General features: G+C 35.1%; 1 protein-coding gene across 3 annotated transcripts in view; it reads right to left on the reverse strand.

The window, feature by feature from the left end:
- Window positions 1–22569, reverse strand: part of ATF2 (activating transcription factor 2) — a 91605-nt gene that overhangs the window by 17499 nt on the left and 51537 nt on the right. For all 3 annotated transcript variants that reach the window (XM_021075925.1, XM_021075927.1, XM_021075926.1), the window contains 5 exons: window positions 19792–19970; window positions 18208–18322; window positions 15474–15560; window positions 2883–3032; window positions 1621–1827 (listed from right to left, as the gene is read on the reverse strand). In XM_021075925.1, coding sequence (XP_020931584.1) covers window positions 1621–1827; window positions 2883–3032; window positions 15474–15560; window positions 18208–18322; window positions 19792–19970 — 738 coding nt within the window. The remainder of the gene's footprint in view (window positions 1–1620; window positions 1828–2882; window positions 3033–15473; window positions 15561–18207; window positions 18323–19791; window positions 19971–22569) is intronic.

The raw sequence follows: 22569 nt of genomic DNA on the forward strand, positions 1-22569 counted from the left end.
TTAAAATTTATATACTTAAAAATATCTGCAACATTCTAAATCAACTGATTTATGAGGTAACCCAGAGAAGTAGGACCAGCAAGTATTATTTTCTCTAGTCCATGAGTAAGATAACTAGGGCTAACAAAGAACGCTATTGTAAAGTAGTCAAGGCATTCAGAAGAATGATTTTGTTAGTTAAGAAAAGAAAATAACAGATCTACCTAAATCACTTTATTAAAGTAATATGAATATTTAAAAATTTAAATGGTAATAGTCAATATTCTAACAGAGGAAACTGGTAAATAACAGCCATTTTTATAGTATACAAATAAATTGGTATCTATAATCTGTCTCACTTTATTCAAAAGGAAAAAATTTGTTTTTTCTAAAAAAATTATGAAAATAGTTTTGAATAAGAATTTATCAGATGACATATTATTTATTAATATATCCTAGTATATAACTACATATTTGAAGTCTTCGTGATATGATAAATCATGTTTAATTTCATCCTAATGGTCAAAATGACAAAGTTGAAAAGTAAATTTTGTAAGGTAATGTCAAAGCCTAACATGGAGTTTTCAAAGATATCTGCCTCACATATGAAAAAAATCTAAGTTATAAAATTTACGTTAAGTTAAATGCTATGCCTGGTGCTTTTAAAAAACTTGTTCCCAAGCGTTTAAACAAGACATTTATATTGATGACATCTTTAAACATATGAGAGCAGGTCTCATCATCAATTATGATGATACAGAAGATTCATTTTTAACTAGAAATGGGTAGCTCAGAAGATTGAACCAATAACACTACAATTCATAAACACCAAGTTTCTAGCTGATGCTCATCAATTAGTAGTTTGAATTTTACTTGAGAATATTCACAACATTAAAAACAACAAAAGAAGGAAGAAAAAACAGAAGGAAGGAGAGAGACTTAGTGCTGCCCAATACCGTCACTGGAAATCTTACCAAAGACTAAAAAGGAGACTTAAAACCTTTATACCCCATAAGGTTCCTAAGAAATATATCTGAGGCACACTGGCAGGGCAGTATGAAATGATTTCTACTGCCACTGGCCATATTGTACCTGTTCTGTGGATAATTAGAGTCCTTCAGTTTCCAAAGCTGTCAATCTGGCACTTTTCACGAGCACTATATTCACTTTAAATAAAACAAACAAAACAAAATTTATAATTCAGAGAACAAAAGAACTTAAAAACAAAAACTACAAACCGAAGCACCTTTATAGTTGTGATATAAACCAAAAAAGAAAAAAACCCCAAAAACAAAAAACAAAAATCAAGATAGGTGAAATACCACTGTTATTTTAAATTTTAAGATTCTATGAGTTCTATATCACAACTTCATAAAGTTTAAACCAGGTAAGTTTAGGTATTTTTGTACTATACAAGAAAATACTCAATATTTAAAAATTTATTTACTGTATCAGTGTTGAAAGTTTTATATTACTTCATCTCAGTATTCAAACACGTTTACAAAACTATGCTTTATTATAGATTCCATACACACCCAGTATTGTATTCTAAAATGTCTGGATGGAAAATCAGAAAAAATTGGGACAATCTGTATTCAGTTATTAAAAATAAATAAAACAATTTATATATATGCACCATACCTGCAGCTGACCATTTAATGAACTCAAGTCTTCTGCTTTCTTCTCTAAAGACTGAACCCAGACTTTCCTTTTCTGTCGGCATCTTGAAGCTGCTGCTCTATTTCGCTCCAGAAATTTCCTCCTTTTTTCATCAGGATCTTCATTAGCTGCTCTTCTTCGACGACCAGTTGTACTTTGGGTCTGTGGAGTTGTATGAGCTGGAGAAGCCTATTTAAAACACAAATGAAAGCTTTTTATATTTGCACCTAGTGATTAAATTAACATAGGCAGTAAAGGTGAGAGCCACCAAGTCTCATTGTACACCTCAGTATTTTGGAGCAATGTGAATATCACACTGTGGTTTAACAAATTCCTTGAAACAAATGAGCACTGCTAAAACAAGATTCTCACTAATTAGCTATCGCAGTGAATGTTATTTTTTAAAGTTTGTATATTTTCATTTATATAGAAATAATATGAAGAAATTGAAAATGTGATACAAATGATCATACAGGTCTTGCATTTTTTTTCAAGTGTACTTTTAAGCAAACATCACGATATTCTTCAATCCTTTGAAAATTATTATGGTACAAAAATAAAAAATATAATAATTTCTTAGAAAAATTCACTATGGGAACCATGTTTTCTATGTTATTTTTGAATAAAAAATAGCATTAAATATGGAAATATTCTTTAAAAATTGGTTTCTCTAAAATTAAGGAGTTGAAAGCATAGTATATAGATATTTAGTTTATTTATTCAGCTTTTCTTCAGTTCCTGAAATTTGGGGTCAGTCTTTTTCTAAGGGCCAGGTTCATGTAATTAATACCGCTTTTCCTGGTAGGTAGAAGCCCACAGGAGTCTAGATTTTCATTTTAATTAGTCCCCCTGCCCTGCAATGGATCAGCCTGGTTATCTCAGATTGGCCAGAGTCTGAAATCTTCAGTCATTAGTGATACTGTTTAGTGTCTAGGACTACAGAACAATAAGTATCTTCAAGCCTGTCACAAATCCCAAAGTTGTGCCATGAACACTTGAATATAGCAGACAGGATGGGAACCCTTAGTAATAGTGCAAAAGAAACAGCACTTTCCAGCCATGGGCAGAATTCACAGAAGCAATCTCTTACCTCTAATTAATGATACTTTAAATGATGTGAACAAATAAAAACTTCTATTTTCTCTTAATCTATACAATAAGCAAAAATCTTAAGTTCTGCAGGGAAATAACCGGAATGAGCGGAAGGATAACTGAATGCCGAATGATACAAACAACACACATACCGGAGTTTCTGTAGTAGATGTGGCGGGCTGTTGTAATGACTGTGGACGAGATTCCTCTGACTGAGTCCTAACCAATCCACTACTATGACCTTTGACGGTATCACCATTGGTAACTGGAGGATGTTGCTGGGTCAAAGCAGCTTTTAATCTCTGAAAAGCATATACCAATTTAAAAAAACACTCTCTGCTTTCCGCCTAAATTCAACTCCCAAAGTAATCTTTGGTTAATCAAAAGAGATTATTTGTTAAGGAATACATATATACATTCCATTTTAAAATTAGTTTTATCATATTTCATTGCATTCCTAAAGCCATAATAAGTATCAGTAAGACAAACAACAGCACCTTTGGAGAGAATACCTGAGATTTTTTTGTTTAGTACTACTAGAAGGTTCTATACTTTGCTATTCCTAATCAACTCTGAGAAGAGTAAAAAGTAAAAAGACTGCTGACTGAAAATGAGATTTCTTCAGCTAGAATAAGCAGCACAAGTAAATTATATATGTTTCACCTATTTTCTCCTATTCCACCCCTATATCCCATATCTGAATCTTCTCAGGCTTTGCCTTGATTCTTAGACATAAATATCTTTTCCCGATTTGAACCAATTTGATCTCTGCTGGCAGGTCTGATGTCAGTGTTTACTTGGACAATGACCTGGTGTTGCATTTTTTAGGCCACTGTACAGTCCGACTGAACCTCCTCCTAGAAGCATCAGCTGGGTTTGCCTCCCTTAGGTCTTCCCTGTTTCCAGTAAACAGACCTAGTTCCAAGTCTGTCCCTGTTCAATCTTGTCAGTTCACTGAACTGCACCTGGCCCGCTATCAGAGTATGGCCAATCTAGTGTTAGAATGAGGCCCTAGACATTTATGCTACTTCTTTTTATAAAAATAATCTGAGTAAAGCTTATTATTCTATCAGCAAAAAATGTGTCGTAAGTATCTTATCTCCCCAACCAGACAGTAAGCTCTTTAAGATCAGAGATTGTCTTCTATTTATTTCCTTGCATCCCTTTAGCAACTAATAATTGATTTGCTACATAGGTGAACAACAAATATATTTGGTAATTGACAGAAATTGGTTTCCTCGAAAAAGGCCCACATAATCTTTGGGGTAGTTTTAGTATTATAATCTGTAAATATGAAATAATTAGCATAAGATAATCATATCACAGTATCTAAGGAATCAAAGGGACCTCAGGTATCTGACAGACCTGGGATTATTGTTGTTGATACTGTTCTTAATAACTAAACATACTAAACATAGTCCTTGAGCTCAAAATAAAGTTTTCTAAAATCTGATGCAGGATATGTCATTACATTTTCCTAAGATCCATACTTAGGTACACATGCGGTGGGAAGGAGGTTACAAATACTGACATGAGAGCTGTGTTGCAGTCTATCCAGTGCTACCCACACTTACTAGAAGTAAATAACTACCTTGGTATTATGTGTTAAAAACAGATTCTTTGGGAGTTCCTGTTGTGTCACAGCAGAAACTAATCTGACTAGCATCCATGAGGATGCAGGTTCGATCCCTGGCCTTATTCAGTGGGTCAAGGATCCGGTGCTGCTGTGAGCTGTGGTGTAGGTCACAGACGTGGCTCAGACCCCGTGTTGCTGTAGCTGTGGTATAGGCTGGCAGCTGTAGCTCCAAGTTGACTCCTAGTCTGGGGACGTCCATATGCCACAGGTGTGGCCCTAAAAGGAAAAAAAAAAAAAAAAAAGGTGACAGATGCTTCTTTTCTGACGGAGTACTTCTTTATGAACTGCAAGTAGCAACATGATATGTACAGTCCTAGTGTCTTCTGTGATTAGTATACATAATGCATACGGCTGAGAAGATACTTTACATGAGATAACACTTACCTGCCTCAAACTGTCTGTGTGACAAATCATTTAATCTTGAGTCTGTTTCCTTGTGTGTGAAACTGGGAACAATGGTAACCTCCTTGCAAAGTTGAGGTAAAGATTAAATATAACATGTAAAGATACTTGACTCATAAAAGAATTTCTTAAATATCAGCTTCCTTTTTCAAAAACAGCTAGTGAGGCCTCTATTTTCTTAGCATGGGTACTGGATTGAGGACACCAAAGAAATCAGAATAGTTCCTATACTTTTGTAGTTTCAAAATGTACTTAAGGAAAAAAAAGTATTTAAAACACTGGCTGGGGGAAAAAATGTATACATGTAAGGATAACTTGATCTCCTTGCTGTACAGTGGGAAAAAAAAATAAACTATTAAAAAAAAAAAAAAAAAAAAACACTGGCAAAGCCTTAGACATATTTTATCATTGAAAATATATTCTTAAAACCACATGATATACTGCATCTTTCAGAATCTGGGTAAGATTCCTAGTTCTTTCCATTCTTCCTTTCATTTTTAAACAAGCAGAAATGACCACGTTAGCTGCAAAGACACAGGAAATTGGGACACTCCTAACTGATGGGATAATGTAGAAGTAGATGGATTCACACTAATTAGGTACGTGACCAAAGCAGTAAGTGCCTGTAATCACTCAGAAATACTTAGGCTAAATGGTCAAAGAACTGGAAGTATAAAAGGAGTCTGAAAGTGTAGGAGGAGAATCTGAGGGAGGTGGTCAGTAGGCATAATTATGTCATTTAAAAATAGAATGTTAGACATCAAAATACAATGAACAAAGCATCCAGTCTGTAGTGTTAGGCTAGGGCTTTCATTTCTAGAAATAAAATATGCATAAATACAAGTATCGGTTGAGATGTGAAGCTTGGTAAATTATATGTTGGTAAAACATTTTTAAGTCCTTAGGTAGAAAACACAGAATTGAAGAGCATTTAAAGTTTTATAGTGAAGAGCTTAACTCTTAGAATTAATGAAATACAGTAACTGCACATAGGGGAGGCTGAAGTACATAAACATCACTCTCTTGAATAATCTTTAGTAGGGCAAGTTACTACCTTATAGAGCACTTAAAAGCAGCATCAGTATTCATTCATTATCCTCTCTTGACTGCCCTAGGGTATACAGTACTCATCCAGTGAGGAAGCTCTAATGTTTGCTCCATGCTGTTACATTGATTACAATGGGTCTAACTTGGAAAGAGTGCCACTGGGTACAAAATGTAAGAAAAAAAATTTCAAGGGTTAATTAACAATGCTCTGAACTGCAGATTTTTTAAAGACAGCAACAAAAATTTCACATGTTAAAAAAATTTACAGTAGGTTAGGTTAGGTTAAGAAAGTTGTTGCTAAATATGATTCATATAAATTTTACAATTAATATAATATCTACAATTCACCCACATTTTAAAGAAGGGCAACTATTTGGTCCAAAACAATGAATGAAAACATATATAAATATAATGAATATTTATTTTACAATAGAATTTTGGAGCTAATCAATTAGTCCAAATACCATCTTACAGATAAAGAAACTAAGGCCTAAAGAGTATAGTTGCTTCCAAGAATGATAGAGCAAGTTAGAAGCAGAGCTAGGACCAGAAATTCTATTGACTCCTAGCTCACTGAACAAACATGAAAAAAAATTTTTTTTTTTTTTTGCCAAACTAGAGCTTTTGTCTAAAATCAAGTACTCTAAGTATATTACAGTAATTATTAAGAAGCATATCAGGCATCAGTCTTAGTCCACTGCTAAGATCAGAATTTCTCTCAATAGAGAAATCTAATATAAGTAAATAAAGATTGAGTACTCAGAGAAATTAAGATTTAGCAGGTCTATATTCTCTAACGTACAATAAAATCTAGGCACAATTTCAATTTTAAACTAAAGGTATACACTGTTTGAAAGAAAACTAAAATTTTTACTACTGTATTTCTAAGCAGACTACTGCTTTAATGGTTAGAGTTAAAATTTAGAATTATAAAATTCAACTACTGGAGTTCCTGTGGTGGCTCAGCAGGTTAAGAACCTGACATAGGGTTTCTGAGGATGTGGATTCAATCCCTGCCCTCGTTCATTGGGTTAAGGATCTGGCACTGCCATTAAGCTGTGGCGTAGGTCGTGAATGAGGCTGGGATCTGGCGTTGCCGTGGCTGTGGCACAGGCCAGCAGCTAAAGCTCCCATTCGACCCCTAGCCCAGGAACTTCCATGTGCCACAGGTGAGGCCCTAAAAAGGAAAGGAAAAAAAAAAAAAAAAAATTCAGCCACTATGTTGAAAACTTTTTTTGACGTCTTTTTATTTAAATCTTTTTAATCTTTTGTCTTGTTAGGGCCACACTCGCGGCATATGGAGGTTGCAGGCTAGGGGGTCCAATGGGAGCTGTAGCTGCCAGCCAGAGCTATAGCAAAGGGAGATCGGAGCCACTTCTGTGATGTATGGCCACAGCTCACGCAACACTGGATCTCCAACCCACAGAGTAAGGCCAAGGATCAAACCCACATCCTCATGGATGCTAGTTGGGTTCGTTAACCACTGAGCCACAATGGGAACGCCTTTATTTAAAAAATTTTTTTTGGAGATCTTTTTATTTTTTGTCTTTTTAGGGCTTCACCCGCATGGCATATGGAGGTTCCCAGGCTTGGGGTCTAATTGGAGCTACAGCTGGCAGCCTACACCACAGCCACCTCAGATCCGAGCCATGTCTGCAATCTACACCACAGCTCACGGCAATGCTGGATCCTTAGCCCACTGAGCGAGGCCAGGGATTGAACCAGTAAGCTCATGGTTCCTGATTGGATTCATTTTCGCTGTGCCAGGATGGGAACTCCTGAAGTCTTTTTAAAAATCAGTATAGTTGAGGAGTTCCCGTCGTGGCGCTGTGGTTAACGAATCCGACTAGGAACCATGAGGTTGCGGGTTCGGTCCCTGCCCTTGCTCAGTGGGTTAAGGATCCGGCGTTGCCGTGAGCTGTGGTGTAGGTTGCAGACGTAGCTCTGATCCTGCGTTGCTGTGGCTCTGGCATAGGCTGGTGGCTACAGCTCCGATTCGACCCCTAGCCTGGGAACCTCCACATGCCGCGGGAGCGGCCCAAGAAATAGCAAAAACACACACACACAAAAAAAATCAGTATAGTTGACTCATGATATTGTGTTAACTTCTGCTGCAGAGCAAGAGATTCTATTATACACACACACACATATTCTTTTGAAAAATATTCTTTCCATTATGGTTTATTATAGGATATTGACTATAGTTCCCCATGCCATATACTAAGACTTTGTTTTTATCCATTTTATATGTAACAGTTTGTATCTGCTAACCCCAAACTCCTAGTCCCTCCCTCTCCCATTTACCCCATTTTGGGAACCACAAGTCTGTTCTCTATGTCTGTGAGTCAGATCTGTTATACAAATAAGTTCATTTTGTGTCATATCTTAGATTCCACATATCATATGGTATTTGTCTCTTTATGACTTATTTCGCTTGGTATGATGATCTAGTTTTATCCACGTTGCTGCAAATGGCTTTATTTTCTTTTTATGGTTGAGTAGTATTTCATCATATGTATGTATTACATCTTTTGTATCCATTCACCTGTCCATGGACATTTAAGTTGTTTATATATCTTGGCTATTGTGAACAGTGCTGCTATAAACATAAGGGTATTATGTATCTTTTTGAATTAAAAGTTTTGTCTGGAATATGTAGACCCAGGAGTGGAACTGATGGATCATATGACAACTTCATTTTTAGATTTTTGAGGAACCTCTATACTGTTTTCCATAGTGGCTATATAAACTTACATTTCTACCAACAGTGGAGAAGGGTTCCCTTTGCTCTACACCTTCTCTAGCATTTTATTTGTAGACTTTTTAATGAAGGTCATTCTGACTGGTGTGAGGTTATACCTCACTGTAGTTTTGACCTACATTTCTCTAATAATTAGCAATGTTGAATGTCTTTTCATGTACCTATTAGCCATTGGTATGTCTTCTTTGAAGAAATGTGTATTTAGGTCTTCTGACCATTTTTTGACTGGGTTTTTTTTTTGTTGTTTGTTTGCACCAGCTGTTTGTATAGTTCGGAAATTAAGCCCTTGTTGTTCACATCATCTGCAGATATTTTCTCCCATTCTGTAGGTAGTCTTTTTGTTTTGTTTATGATTTCTTTTGCTGTGCAAAAGCTTTTAAGTTTGATTGGGTCTCATTTGTTTTTATTTTTATTGCCCAAGGAGACTGATCTAAGAAAACATTGGTATGATTTATGTCAGAGAATGTTTTGTCTGATCTCTTCTACGAGTTTTAGGATATCATGTCTTATGTTTAAGTCTTTAAGCCAATTTGTAGTTTATTTTTGTGTATGGTGTGAGGCTGTGTTCTAACTTCATTGATTTAAATGCAGCTGTCCAACTTTCCCAATACCCCTTGCTGAAGAGCCTATCTTTTTCCCATTGTATTTCTTGCCTCTTTTGTTGAAAATTAACTGACCATAGGTGTGTGGGTTTATTTCTGGGCTCTTTATTGTGTGCCATTGATCCATGCCTATTTTTGTGCCAGTACCATGCCATTTTGATTACTGTAGTTTCGCAGCATTGTCTGAAGTTTTGGAGGATTATGCCCCCTGCTTTGTTTTTTTCTCATGATTGCTGTGGCAATTCTGGTCTTTTATGGCTCTATATAAATTTAGTTCTGATCCATATAAATTTTAATTCTGGTTCTGTACTAGAACTAAATTGCTTGGGTAATTTAATAGGGATCACATTAAATTTGTAGATGGCTTAGGATAGTATGGCCATTTTAACAATATTAATTCCTCCATCTAAGAGCATGAGTTTTCATTTCTTTGAATCATCTTCAATACCGTTTATTAACATTTATATAGTTCCTAGCATATAACATCTTCATCTCTTTGGTTAGGATTATTTCTAAGTACTTTATTTAGTGTAATTTTTAAAAGGATTTTTTTTTTTTTACTTTGAAAACTTTTTTTCTTAGATATAAATTGTGTCAATTAAAGTGAATAATCTGTTATGCTGATCAATCTGACATTCATTTTAAGAGGTAATCTGCTAAAAATAATTTGCTATTCAAATTCTTCGTTATATGTTATAACCTTGGAAAACAAATTTTATCACATCTGTCAGAACTTGGTAGGAAGAAACTACTCTATCATAGTTCAAAGAAAAAATGTTATGTTCCCTAGAAACAATTTATGAAAAAGTCAGATCCATATTTCATATGTGCCACAAAAGCTCATCAGAGTAATAACCCTCCTTCTCCTGGGTGTTATCCTACCATCTGCTGCTCTATTACTTATCTTTATTTTGCAACTAATTAACAGCATAATCTTCTAAATTCAGCAAGTTAATTATCATTATTGTGGTCTTTGCAGCATCATCAGTCCTCATGAAATCTTGTCTCCCTACCCCCAGAGAACATATGAAAATGAAGTAGGTTGGGAGAGAGTCTGTTTTTTTGGAGTGGGCTCATTAGGTGTTTGCTGATTAGCTTGGCATGCAGAGGCAGGTCAGAAGAATTCTGCTGAACATGAGGTTCCATGCAGGGCCCAACTAAGTTAATGTAGGTTTCTGAACATTTGCCAGGATGCCCTCTGTCAGCTCTCAGTAGAAACCCCCCTGCAGAAAACCTACTGGCTACCCACTGTGTGCAAAGATATCTCAGTTTGTCACACAAGTCTTAAAGGAATGATTCTAGACTACACTTCTTAATTACTAAATCTTCTTATATAAAACTCCTAGATGGTTAACATTTTCTTATTCAGAAGTTACTTTTTGATTACAAATATTACATAGGAAATTTGTTTTATTAGAAGAGGAGCACAGATAGCAATTACCTATGGTTTTATGTGCTTACTGACCAAGCACCTAAACCTAAATTTGGTGAGATCCAATACAGTTTTATAGAAAATGTAGATCCTAGGAATTTTCATATAATCTTAAAATAGATGATTTTGTATTTGTGGAACACCCCCCCCACATTTTTTTAAAAAACTACATTCTTACTTTTCCAAAGACTTAAAAGTTCTTGAAAAACAAAACAAACACAGCTTGTCTGGAAGAAATTTCTGTAGCAAAAAAAGAAGGATCTTCTTTAAATATTTATGGTATACACATAAAAATGAATATTTATCTTCCTGTAAGCCTTGAGCTTCTGAAAATCAGGGCTCCACAAAAGCATCCTTGGCTATCTCAGGATACAAATGAATTTCTCTTCAGCTGTAGTGTGCTTACTCATTCTTTTATATTCCAATGCTGCCATTTATCTTATTCTTTAACCACATTTTAGCAGAATTACCACTGCTGCACTATTTAACATATTATTAAAAGACTGTGAACACAAAGGTCAAATAAATCCTTAACAGAGATGCAGAACCAAACGAGGATGTTTAAATATTTTCAAAGAGTTGAAAACAACAAAGCAAAATCCAAATGAAATAGTGAAAGAAGAAATTAAAGTTCTGCTGGAGAGCTATAGACTGGTAAACAGAAAAATTATTTAACATGTAACATGAATCTAGGGAATGTGAGAGAGCATGGAATTGGAGTTCTATCACTGATAGAGAAAAGAATCAAGTTCCATGATCAATTATCTAGTCATTAAGAAAACTCTGTGTATTGGGATATGAACCTAGTTTCAACCTTCTCCAGTCAGAATTATACATTTATTTAGTAAATCTTTTTTTTTTTTTTTTTTTTTTTTTTTTTTAGCCTCTTGAAGCTTAATAAAGTAAAATCAATGACACTGATATTTTAATTCAAATTTAGAAATAATCTCTATTTGGTATTTTAACTATTTGGTATTTAATATTATAAAAAAGCATCTAAAATAATTTACCACACAGAGTGAGACTGTCCTTGGATTTCAATTTAAAATGTTTGAAGGGAGTTCCTGTTGTGGCGCAGTGGTTAACGAATCCGACTAGGAACCATGAGGTTGCGGGTTCGGTCCCTGCCCTTGCTCAGTGGGTTAAGGATCCCCCCGCGTTGCTGTGAGCTGTGGTGTAGGTTGCAGACACGGCTCAGATCCTGTGTTGCTGTGGCTCTGGCGTAGGCCGGCAGCTACAGTTCCGATTAGACCCCTAGCCTGGGAACCTCCATATGCTGAGGGAGCAGCCCTAGAAAAGGCAAAAAGACAAAAATAAATAAGTAAATAAATAAATAAAATGTTTGAGGTTGATTTAGTACTGTGATTTTAGTTGGAAGAGTTAAGATAATCTTACTAAGCACCTCTTAATAATACAGGGATATTTAAGAAAACCAAGCCTCATTATATATATAAGTTTAATCAAATTTAAGAGTTATTAAAGTACTTGGGAAAGTTTGTTAGACAATGAGGTACCTATAGAGAAAACAGGATACATTGGGTTTAAAATGAAGTTTAGCATGTTTAATTATATTTACAACCCTTTAAAACTGATCATTCTACAAGTGGATTTAGAAAGTCGCCCGAGAACTTGGAGAATAAATAAGTTTTTGAATTTGTAACTTAAATAAATCTATTTTTATTTTTAAAAAGATTGTGAATGATGGTTTTTATGCACAAAAATCACTATCAAGTGTATCAAAAAACTAAAAATAACCAAAACCTCATCAATGTGATATAATCCTAACTGCCATACTTGTTGGAAAAAAACAAAAATAAGGCCTTAGGGAGTTCCCATCACAGCTCAGTGGTTAATGAACCCAACTAGTAACCATGAGGTTGCAGGTTCGATCCCTGGCCTCACTCAGTGGGTTAAGAATCTGGTGTTGACGTGAGCTGTGGTGTAGGTCACAGATGTGGCTGGGATCCCATCTTGCTGTGGCTGTGGCGTAGGCCAGAGGCTACAGCTCCGATTAGACACCTAGCCTGGGAACCTCTATATGCCTCAGGTGCGGCCCTAAAAAGACAAAAGACAAACAACAACAACAACAACAACAACAAAACTGAAGGCCTGCCTTTGTGTCTCAGGTGCTTTTAAAAAATAAAAATAATAACAATAGTGACCTTATTAAAAGGTCAGTAGACTTTTTTTTACTCTTGATGATCATCAGAAACATATGCAAGAAAAATCTTAAAATTTAAGATGACATTTGCTGAATTTCTGAGTACTCAAGAAGTTTTCATTAAATAAATAACAATTGGTAGAAGTAACTGTTAAATTAGGCTGAGGCAAGATATGAGCATGAATTGATCTACAAAACCAAAACTATTTCCAGGTTATTCCCAAAGGTAGGTAGATTTGTTTTGTACTTATATAATTGATATTGATGATAATGACAATGCAAGCACTGAAAATTCTTGAATCAAACTTATACATAGAACAATCAAATATATTGGCTGAACACATGAGTATATACTGATTTCACTTCTACGAAGTTCTATTACAACTGCTAGTGACAAATATCAGAAGAATTGAGGGAGGTGGACTGACTGGGAAGGGAGATAAACTTTCTGGGTAGATGTTAATGTTTTATACCATAACAGGGATGGGAGTTATATGAATGCACTTAAACTGTAGGGTTAACATCAGTCCACTTCAATCTACGTAAATTTTACATTAAGAAAGGCTTATTACAAAATTATTAAGGTTAGAGAGTGGTCTGAAGTATAGATGAAACAAGAATGGCAGTTATATTGCTAATAATTGAGCTGGGTGATGGGGATGTGGGGGTTCACTGACTTTGTGTATGTTTGAAATCTTCCATAATTAGAAGCTTAAAAAAATGTAATAGGCTAATTTCCAAAGTAGACTAATTTCTGATCTTTTTATTCAACTAAAACAGGGCAATCTTATTTACTATCCCAATTAAAATAGGCAATCACCTAACTAAGGCTATTTTATATATTAACAAAATTCTAATAATAAATTTAATTGGGCTATTGGATTTTTAGGTGGGGCAACCTGTGACTCTCCATGCTATATTTTGGGCTTTCAACCAATGACTGTTTTTCATATATAAATTTTTGAAATATACCTTTGTTGTTTTTTAATATACAAGCATACAAAACACTTTATTTATTTATTTATTTATTTATTTTGTCTTTTTGCCTTTTCTAGGGCCACTCCCACGGCATATGAAGGTTCCTAGGCTAGGGGTCTAATCAGAGCTGTAGCCACAGGCCTATGCCAAAGCCACAGCAACAGGGGATCCGAGCCTACACCACAGCTCACGGCAACGCCAGATCCCCAACCCACTGAGCAAGGGCAGGGACCGAACCCGCAACCTCATGGTTCCTAGTCGGATTCGTTAACCACTGCACCACTACGGGAACTCCAAAACACTTTTATTCTTATTAATTTCCCAGTGACCTAAAAGAAAGTTATTCAGGGAAGTAAATTTAACAGTTTTTGCAAATATGGCCTGCTCTTGTAGCAAAGAATATTTCTTTAAATCTGATTTGTTCCTTTTGAATTAATTTGTGGGGAGACGTGTCCACTGAATATGTAAAAATATTTAAAATGCAGTGTACAACAGGATCACTAACTTCTATTTCTACTCAGTTCTAATTGAACTTTTCATTAGAACAGTAATGTTTAAAGTAGGAAATGTAAAAAACATTCCCTTAAGCTCTTCTGCTATCAATTGAAAAAGATTCATCTTCCTATTTCCGTGGCTTTGACCTAAACATGCTGTTATGTGAAAAATTCCTCTCTTGGGTTTTCTAGTTCTCTCACAATAATCCATAACCAGCTAATTTTTATATTCTTCAACATTATTCATTCAAATGGTATAGAAGTTATTAGCGGCCATTTTAGATTGATTATTTGCACTAATGGAGAACAGCAGTAAAAAATTTAAAGCCTGACAATAACACATAACAGGTTTTATGTGTAAAGATTTATATTGTTAATATAGTGCCTAGCACAGAACTGAAACCAATAGGTAATTAATTACCAATTTTCTAAGGATACATTCATTGACTGATGTTAAAGGGAATTAGCCCTAAAGTATATTAGACTTTAGAAGGAAGAATTATATGATTTAAAACAACAACAACAACAAAACAAGCTTGCCTACCCTTGCCCCAAAGTAGCAGCTTCAAATCTTCTTCCAAGAAAATTAGCAAGTTAGTAGGATTTTGTGCTAAGGAGACCCTAGAAATTAAAGCGTAATTCCACCCCCCTTTTAAAAAACAGATAAAGGAAAATGAGAATTTGATTAGGGGTAGTGAATAGCAGAATTAGGATTAAAACGATCATGTTCATCCCTTAACACCAATTTCTTAGTGTCTGAAACACAACTCAAAAATATGGTTTTCCTTTTATATATTATGTACAGTGTTTATTAACTTGTATACTATTTCAGAATTTTTGTTAGTACTGTTCTACTCAATTGTATCACTGTTTAAAACACTTATTATATCAGCACTGTCTCCAGATGATATACATCTAGTTTCAGCTGCAATATCCCTAAGCCTCCAGCAGGAGGAGAGTTTGTCTAAAAAGCCACACCAAAAACAAAAACCAACAAGAACTAGAACTTTACTCCCAATCTATCTGTTTGTTTTAAAAGTACCACTAACCTGTCACTATGTTAATGAAAGCTTTCCTTTTCCAAACTTTCTAGTTCTTCTATAATATAAATATAGTCCACAGTTTTATAAAACTTGATCTAAATTGTGCATTTGAATTGAACTTTAATGGAAAAAACTAATTCAAAACAGGCTCAAGGAAAATGCACACAACAAATACAATCTTGCTTACCATTTTTGCTTCTGACTGTACTGGCTGAGGAGAGGAAGGACCTGGAATTCCTGGAACACTAGGCACCATGGTGACTGGTCGAACAAGCTATGCAAAAGATATTGAAAAAGAACTGCTTGAGAATATATTCAAGAGATTTGTACTTTACTTACACAGTGGCTACTATAATACTTTACAAATTATAACAATATATATTAATATATGCCAATATATTATATACATTAAATATAATTATTGGAGACCTCAGAATCAGAAAACTGCATCTCTATATTAACCCTTTATTGATCTTAATCCTACTTTAGCCTTCAAAAGTTAATTTCTATGAGATACTTGCTTCCCTAATCTTTAATTTTCATTATTTTTTCAATGATTCCTTCTTTTTTCTTTTGGTCTTTTTGCCATTTCTTGGGCCGCTCCTGCAGCATATGGAGGTTCCCAGGCTAGGGGTCGAATCGGAGCCATAGCCGCTGGCGTACGCCAGAGCCACAGCAACACAGGATCCAAGCCACATCTGCAACCTACACCACAGCTCACAGCAATGCCAGATCCTTAACCCACTGAGCAAGGGCAGGGATCGAACCTGCACTCTCATGGTTCCTAGTTGAATTTGTTAACCACTGTGCCACATGGGAACTCCTCAATGATTTCTTCTTATAGAAAATCACAATATTCAAAGTGACTGGTTCAAAATTTCTCACAGATCTGTCACACTTCCATTTTGAATGAAAAAGGAAAAAATGTCAAAACTTTTAGTAATTGGGCATAAAAAATAATTTCAACAATGAATTTTTTTTCTAAAATACATATATGTAAAATTTCTAAAATACATAAATGAAAGTTCTTTGATATATTAATATAATGCATAATGACAAAGGAAAACCTGATTATTTCTAATAATAATAATAATGATATGGGGAGTTCCCATCCTGGCTCAGGGGAAACACACCATGAGGATGCAGGTTCAATCCCTGGCCCTGCTCAGGGGGTTAAGGATCTGGCGTTACCATGAGCTGTTGCGTAGGTCGCAGACAAGGCTTGGATCTGGCGTTGCTGTGGCTGTGGCGAAGGCCAGCTCCAATTCGACCCCTAGCCTGGGAACCTCCATGTGCCGTGAGAGTGGCCCTAAAAAAAATATGGAACATGTTTTTCCACTGTCTTTTGCCTTTTTTAAAAAAACTAATCTCAACAATGAATGATTAGTTATTGTATACCTAAAGGATATTTCTTTTCCATTTCAGTTTCTTTCATTGCAGTTACATTTAACAAGATAACCATATAATCCCAGATACAGGTCATCTTTTTCCCCTCAAAAATATCCTGAGAAAAGAGGAAGTAGTCACCTTACGTTTGAGTCCTTATAAAGTCTCTCAAATAATGCATTTTGAACAGCACAATTCTGTCTGAAGACAACACATCCTGAAATTATTTCAATCAATGCTTAGATACTTAGAAAAGTCAATTAGAAAAACCAATTAAAAAAGAAATATTTAACATTAATTTTAGTAATATTCTTGAAGATATAATTTCACCAAAAGTGTTGGATGTTACTGTAAGGAGGCAGTTATACGAGGAGTTCCCACTGTGGTACAGTAGGTTAATGACCCAGCTTGTGTCTGTACAAGGCCCTGGTTCAGTCCCCAGGCTGATGTAGTGGGTAAAAAGATCTGCAGCTGTGGTGAAGTTTGCAGATGCAGCTTGGATTTGATCCCTGGCTCAGGAACTTCCACATGCTGTGGAGGTGACTGGCCCCCCCTTCTCCCCCCAAAAAAATCCCCCAAAATTATAGAACAAATGATTATATTGAACTGATCAGAAATATCTACCTACAAGGTAAAAGAAGAAACTGTCTTTATATTGTATGTGTGAATATTAGGGCTTGGTATTAAGATTTCCCAGGTTATAATAATAACTGATTAAAAAAATGTTAAATTGAAATTAATTAGATGAGGATAAAAATATTGTGTTTTGGAAAATTGTGCTGGATTTCTTAAAAATTGGTTCTAATAATGAAAACTTCAATGTCAAAGACACATGTGAAGTATCTGAGTAAAAACAGTTTCATAAAATGTGAGAATAGGAAAAAAGCATTATTTCTAAGTTAATGTTAATTCAAAGAATATGCTTTTAAATATTCACTAAATTATTAAATATTACAAGTAGATATTTAACTATTATCTATTGTTTTTCTAACATGCTCCTCAGAACTTTTGTTTTAGAACTTCTCATTAGGAAAGTGGGGGACTTTCTACTAGACCATTTAGATTTTCACACGCTTGGGACAGCAAAGGAATTTTGTAAACCCAACTTGACCATAAAAGTTCACAGAGAGTGCTTTTCTAAACAACTTCTATAACAATCAAAATACTGTGAGTTACCTGATAAATGTTCCAGTATAAATATCTTCATAAAGAATAAAAAAAAAATCTGTGTTAGTTTGAATTCTACATTCTAGCAAATTCAAATGGGTTGAGCAAGGAATAAAGTTCTTAATACCAGAAATATAAGGAAAACAATTAGCATTTTGAGGATGGAAAAATGTTTTCTACCAATTATGTCTGCCTTGAAAGGTAAATGCTATCACAAAAAATATCAGTGAGTAAATACTTACCACTAATAAGTATTTCATTGGATTCCCTTTCATAAAACTAATCAGGCAGCCCCAGGTGTATTTTCTGATTACAAAGATCAGTTTGTAATAAAGAAAAGATTTAAATAGTCTAAATTTCAAACTTACTGGGACTGCAGTTGGAACATGCACATTAGAACTTGTAATTGATGCAGGAATAGCAACAGGCATGGTTTGTCCATTAGGAAGATGTAACAGAAGAGGAAATGGGCCTGGTACAGGACTAAGAAAATAACAGAAGGGTAATTATAAAAAACAAATCCATGTCAATAATCTCTAAAACTATAAGAGTATTTCTATTTATTATCACTTAAAAATAAATTTTCTAGAGAAAGACAAACACTATATGAATTCACTTATATGTGGAATCTAAAAAACAAAACATGAACAAACATAACAAAACAGAAACAGAACAGTCAGGCGGCTGCCAGAGGGAGGGACGGTAGAGGGATGAGAGAAACTAAGAGGTACAAACTTCCAGTTACAAAATTAATGAGTCAGAGGGATGAGATGCACAGTGTAGGGAACACAGTCACTAATAATGTAATATCATCTTTGTATGGTAATAAAGGTAGTCAAAAGGTACAAACTTCCAGTTATAAGATAAATAAGTACCAGGGATGTAATGTACAACATGATCAATGTAATTCACACTGTTGTACATTATATATGAAAGCTGTTAAAATAAGAGAGTAAATCCTAAGAGTTCTCATCACAAGGAAAAAAATATTTTTTAATTTTGAATCTGTACAAGATGAAATATATTCACTAAACTTACTGTTGGGAATACTCCATAATGTATGTAAGTCAAATTATTACGCTGTACACCTTAAATGTATATACTGCTATATGTCAACTGCAGGTGACCCTTGAACAACACAGGGGTTGGTGCACTGATCCTATGTATGGTGAAAAATATGAGTGGAACTTCCAGTTGGCCCTCTGTATCTGCAGATGCAACCAAGTTCAGATTAAATTGTATAGTAGTATGTATTTGTTGAAAAAAATCTGCCTTTAAGTGGACCCATGCAGTTCAAAAAGTGCTGTTCAAGGTTCTACCATATATTTCAATAAAACTGAACAAGAAAAAAAAAAACCCTGCAGCTCCAGGCTAAGGAAAATGCCCATTTGACAGATGAAACCTGATACCATCTTTCTCATATAATGAACAAAATACCCACAAAAAATTATACATGGCATATACATACCACTCAACTAAAAACAAAAATTTTCTAACCACTACAAAGCACACTGTAAAATCTATTTTAACTATATCTTATATGCAAAATGTATATAAACAGTGTAGAAAAAAATGGAAAAAGTTATGAATTTACTTAGGATCATCTCCAATATGTTAGATGAGGAAAGTTCCTACCCAGAAAACTCTTGAGAGCTACCTCTAAGAACTAAAAGAAATGTTACCTGGTGATAAAAGTAATTTTATGTATTTTGTGTGAAACAGCATGAAAATAAGAGATCATCTTAAAAATCACATTTTATATTGATTTGTTTTTAAAATTATGTTTTCTAGTTTATTAGATAATACTTATATTTATTAAAAAAAAGACTACCCAAGTACTTTTTCTAAAATTCAAAGCATGTAAAATATGATCAACACACAAATATCTTAGGACAAATTTTGACAAGAAAAACTTAATTCATATAATTCAATAATTGGCCCAAATCACTTACACAATTGGCCTGTTGGAAGATGGTGCCTGGGTGATGACAGTACTTGAGGTTGGTGAAGGTACTGCCTGCTGAATAATTACGCTTGAGTCAGAACTTGTAAGCAGCACATTGGGAACCTGTAATGATGCTGGACGAACAATAGCTGATGTGGGTTGTGCAGTTTGTGCCAAAGGTACTTCCTATTTAATAGTGAGACAGAGGAAGAATGCAATTTAAAGTGCAATTCATGTTACCTTAGTGAACAGAATATATTTTTAAAAACAACCACAAACATAATACTTAATACCCTCCCCAAGTATATTAATATGTAAAGTTAATTAAAAGAAAGTGTGAGAAGCAGCTATAGGAGTTCCTGTCATGGCTCAGCGGAAACGAATCTGACTAGCATCCATGAGGACACAGGTTTGATCCCTTGCCTCACTCAGTGGGTTAAGGATCCAGCGTTGCCGTGAGCTGTGGTGCAGGTTGCAGACTCGGCTCGGATCTGCTGCTGCTGTGGCGTAGGCCAGTGGCTACAGCTCCAATTCGACCCCTAGCCTGGGAACCTCCATATTGCCATGTGTGCTGCCCTAAAAAAACAACCAACACCCCCCACCACCAACAAACAAAAAGCAGCTGTAAAGTTTCAAATCAACGTTCATACTTTAATTTAGAAATATCTGAGTGGTTTTTTTCAGCACCACTTGTTTTATCATCAACCTAGAAACAAGTTAGGCAAGGCAACTCTGCTATAATTCCATAAGAATTTTTAAAAAGTAAAAATTCAATCCCATTCTCATAGAAGCAAAAGCATTTAAAACCTAGAAGGGATTACTTAGTCCTACTCCATCATCATATTGTATAAAGAAGAGACAGGTCCAGGAGTTCCCGTCGTGGCGCAGTGGTTAACGAATCCGACTAGGAACCATGAGGTTGCGGGTTCGGTCCCTGCCCTTGCTCAGTGGGTTAACGATCCGGCGTTGCCGTGAGCTGTGGTGTAGGTTGCAGACGCGGCTCGGATCCCGCGTTGCTGTGGCTCTGGCGTAGGCCGGTGGCTACAGCTCCGATTCAACCCCTAGCCTGGGAACCTCCATATGCAGCGGGAGCGGCCCAAGAAATAATAGCAACAACAACAACAACAAAAAGACAAAAAGATTAAAAAAAAAAAAAAAAAGAAGAGACAGGTCCAGAAGATTGTTACAGTTGATGAAAAAATTTTAAACATTTCTATTATTTAATTGGTAAGTGATATGCATGTTTGCTAATTTCAAGTAAATATCCCTCCCTTACCAAATGATTTTTCAGTATCAAAAGTCCAAATAATATCAATATCTTGAATGTAAAATAACTACTGGAGTGAAATCTTTCCAAAGTAAAGGAAAACACAGAACCTTACACATAATTACACTTTTCCCCCATCTTATAGATTGGAAAAGAGATTATGGGTCTTATCCAAAATGGCATAACTAGCTAGTGTAAAAGCTAGCTCTACTGTGTTCTTTAATTTGTCCTTTATTCTGCCATTTTATTATCAAAATCTTGTTAAGCTACACAGAAAGATAAACTTAGCACTATTGGAACTTTATTTATTTCACAAGTTTGAGAATTTATAACATGCCCTCAAGGACTAATGGGAGGAGAGACCACAAAAAAGTAAAACAAACAAAATTTCAGACTGTAAAAATGCATTATATACTAAGAGCACAACATAAAAAATCATTAAAGATTAAAAAACAGAGAAGGTTGGAGTTGGCCACTTTAGACGGCACAGTGAGGTAAGCTGAGGTTCTTTACAAAATATCATTTGAACAGACACTGAAAAGATGAGGAAAGCACTCTAGGGAGAAAGAAGAAACACCAAAAGCAATGTCTTTCAGGTAGGAAAAAGCTTAGAATACCTGATGAACACACCAGGGAATGGCACGAAGTGAGGCTGCATGGGTAGACAAGACCAGATCAATGAGGACTTATGGAAGGAGGGTGTGTTATCATAAATCACTTAAGGATTTTAAGCAAGAAAGTGACTTATATATTGAAAATAAAACAACCTATGCAAAATAGGTTGGAGGTGGAAGTAGAAAGTCCAAGCAATTGTTAAAAATTATATTAACAATATATTAACAGTAATTGTTAATAATTATTAGGTAACTATTAACAATCTAAGTAAAAGATGATGATAGCTTGGACTAAAATGGTGACAATGAAGATAGAACAGATAAGGATGTATTCAGGAAGTAAGTCTGTATTCAGGAAGTAAATCTGGTGAGATCTGCTCTGGTTTCAGTGTGAAGGAAAAGAGCGAATTAAGACTTCTTGGCTTGAACAACTAGATGGATGGAGAGAAAATCTACTGAGATAGGGATAACTGGAAAGAATCCAGGGTTCTGATTTAGACATATTATGTTTAAGATGTCTGTCAGACATAGAAAAAGAAATGTCAAGATGGAGTTGGATACAGATATAGAGATCTGAGAAGTATCTGAGTTGATATAAATTTGAAAATCATCAGTTTGTAGATGGCTTTTAACAAGAAAAAAAAAAAAAAAGAAAGAAAGAAAGAAAGAAAAGAAAAAGAAGGAAAGAAGAAAGAAAAGAGAAGAGGGCCCAGAACTTACTTTTTACAACTTGGAATGACTATATCCTACCCCAGAGGAGCTAATGACTTGAGGAATGCAGGAAGAATACCCCTATAAGAGGCAAACGCAGCAAACAGGAAAAAACTGTTGAGTGAGAAGGGAATGGAATATGCTCCAGGAAAAGATATTTATGTCAAAGGCTTAAGAGCATTCCTAATAACTG

Source organism: Sus scrofa, chromosome 15 (assembly GCF_000003025.6).
Source record: "Sus scrofa isolate TJ Tabasco breed Duroc chromosome 15, Sscrofa11.1, whole genome shotgun sequence".
Taxonomy (NCBI): domain Eukaryota; kingdom Metazoa; phylum Chordata; class Mammalia; order Artiodactyla; family Suidae; genus Sus; species Sus scrofa.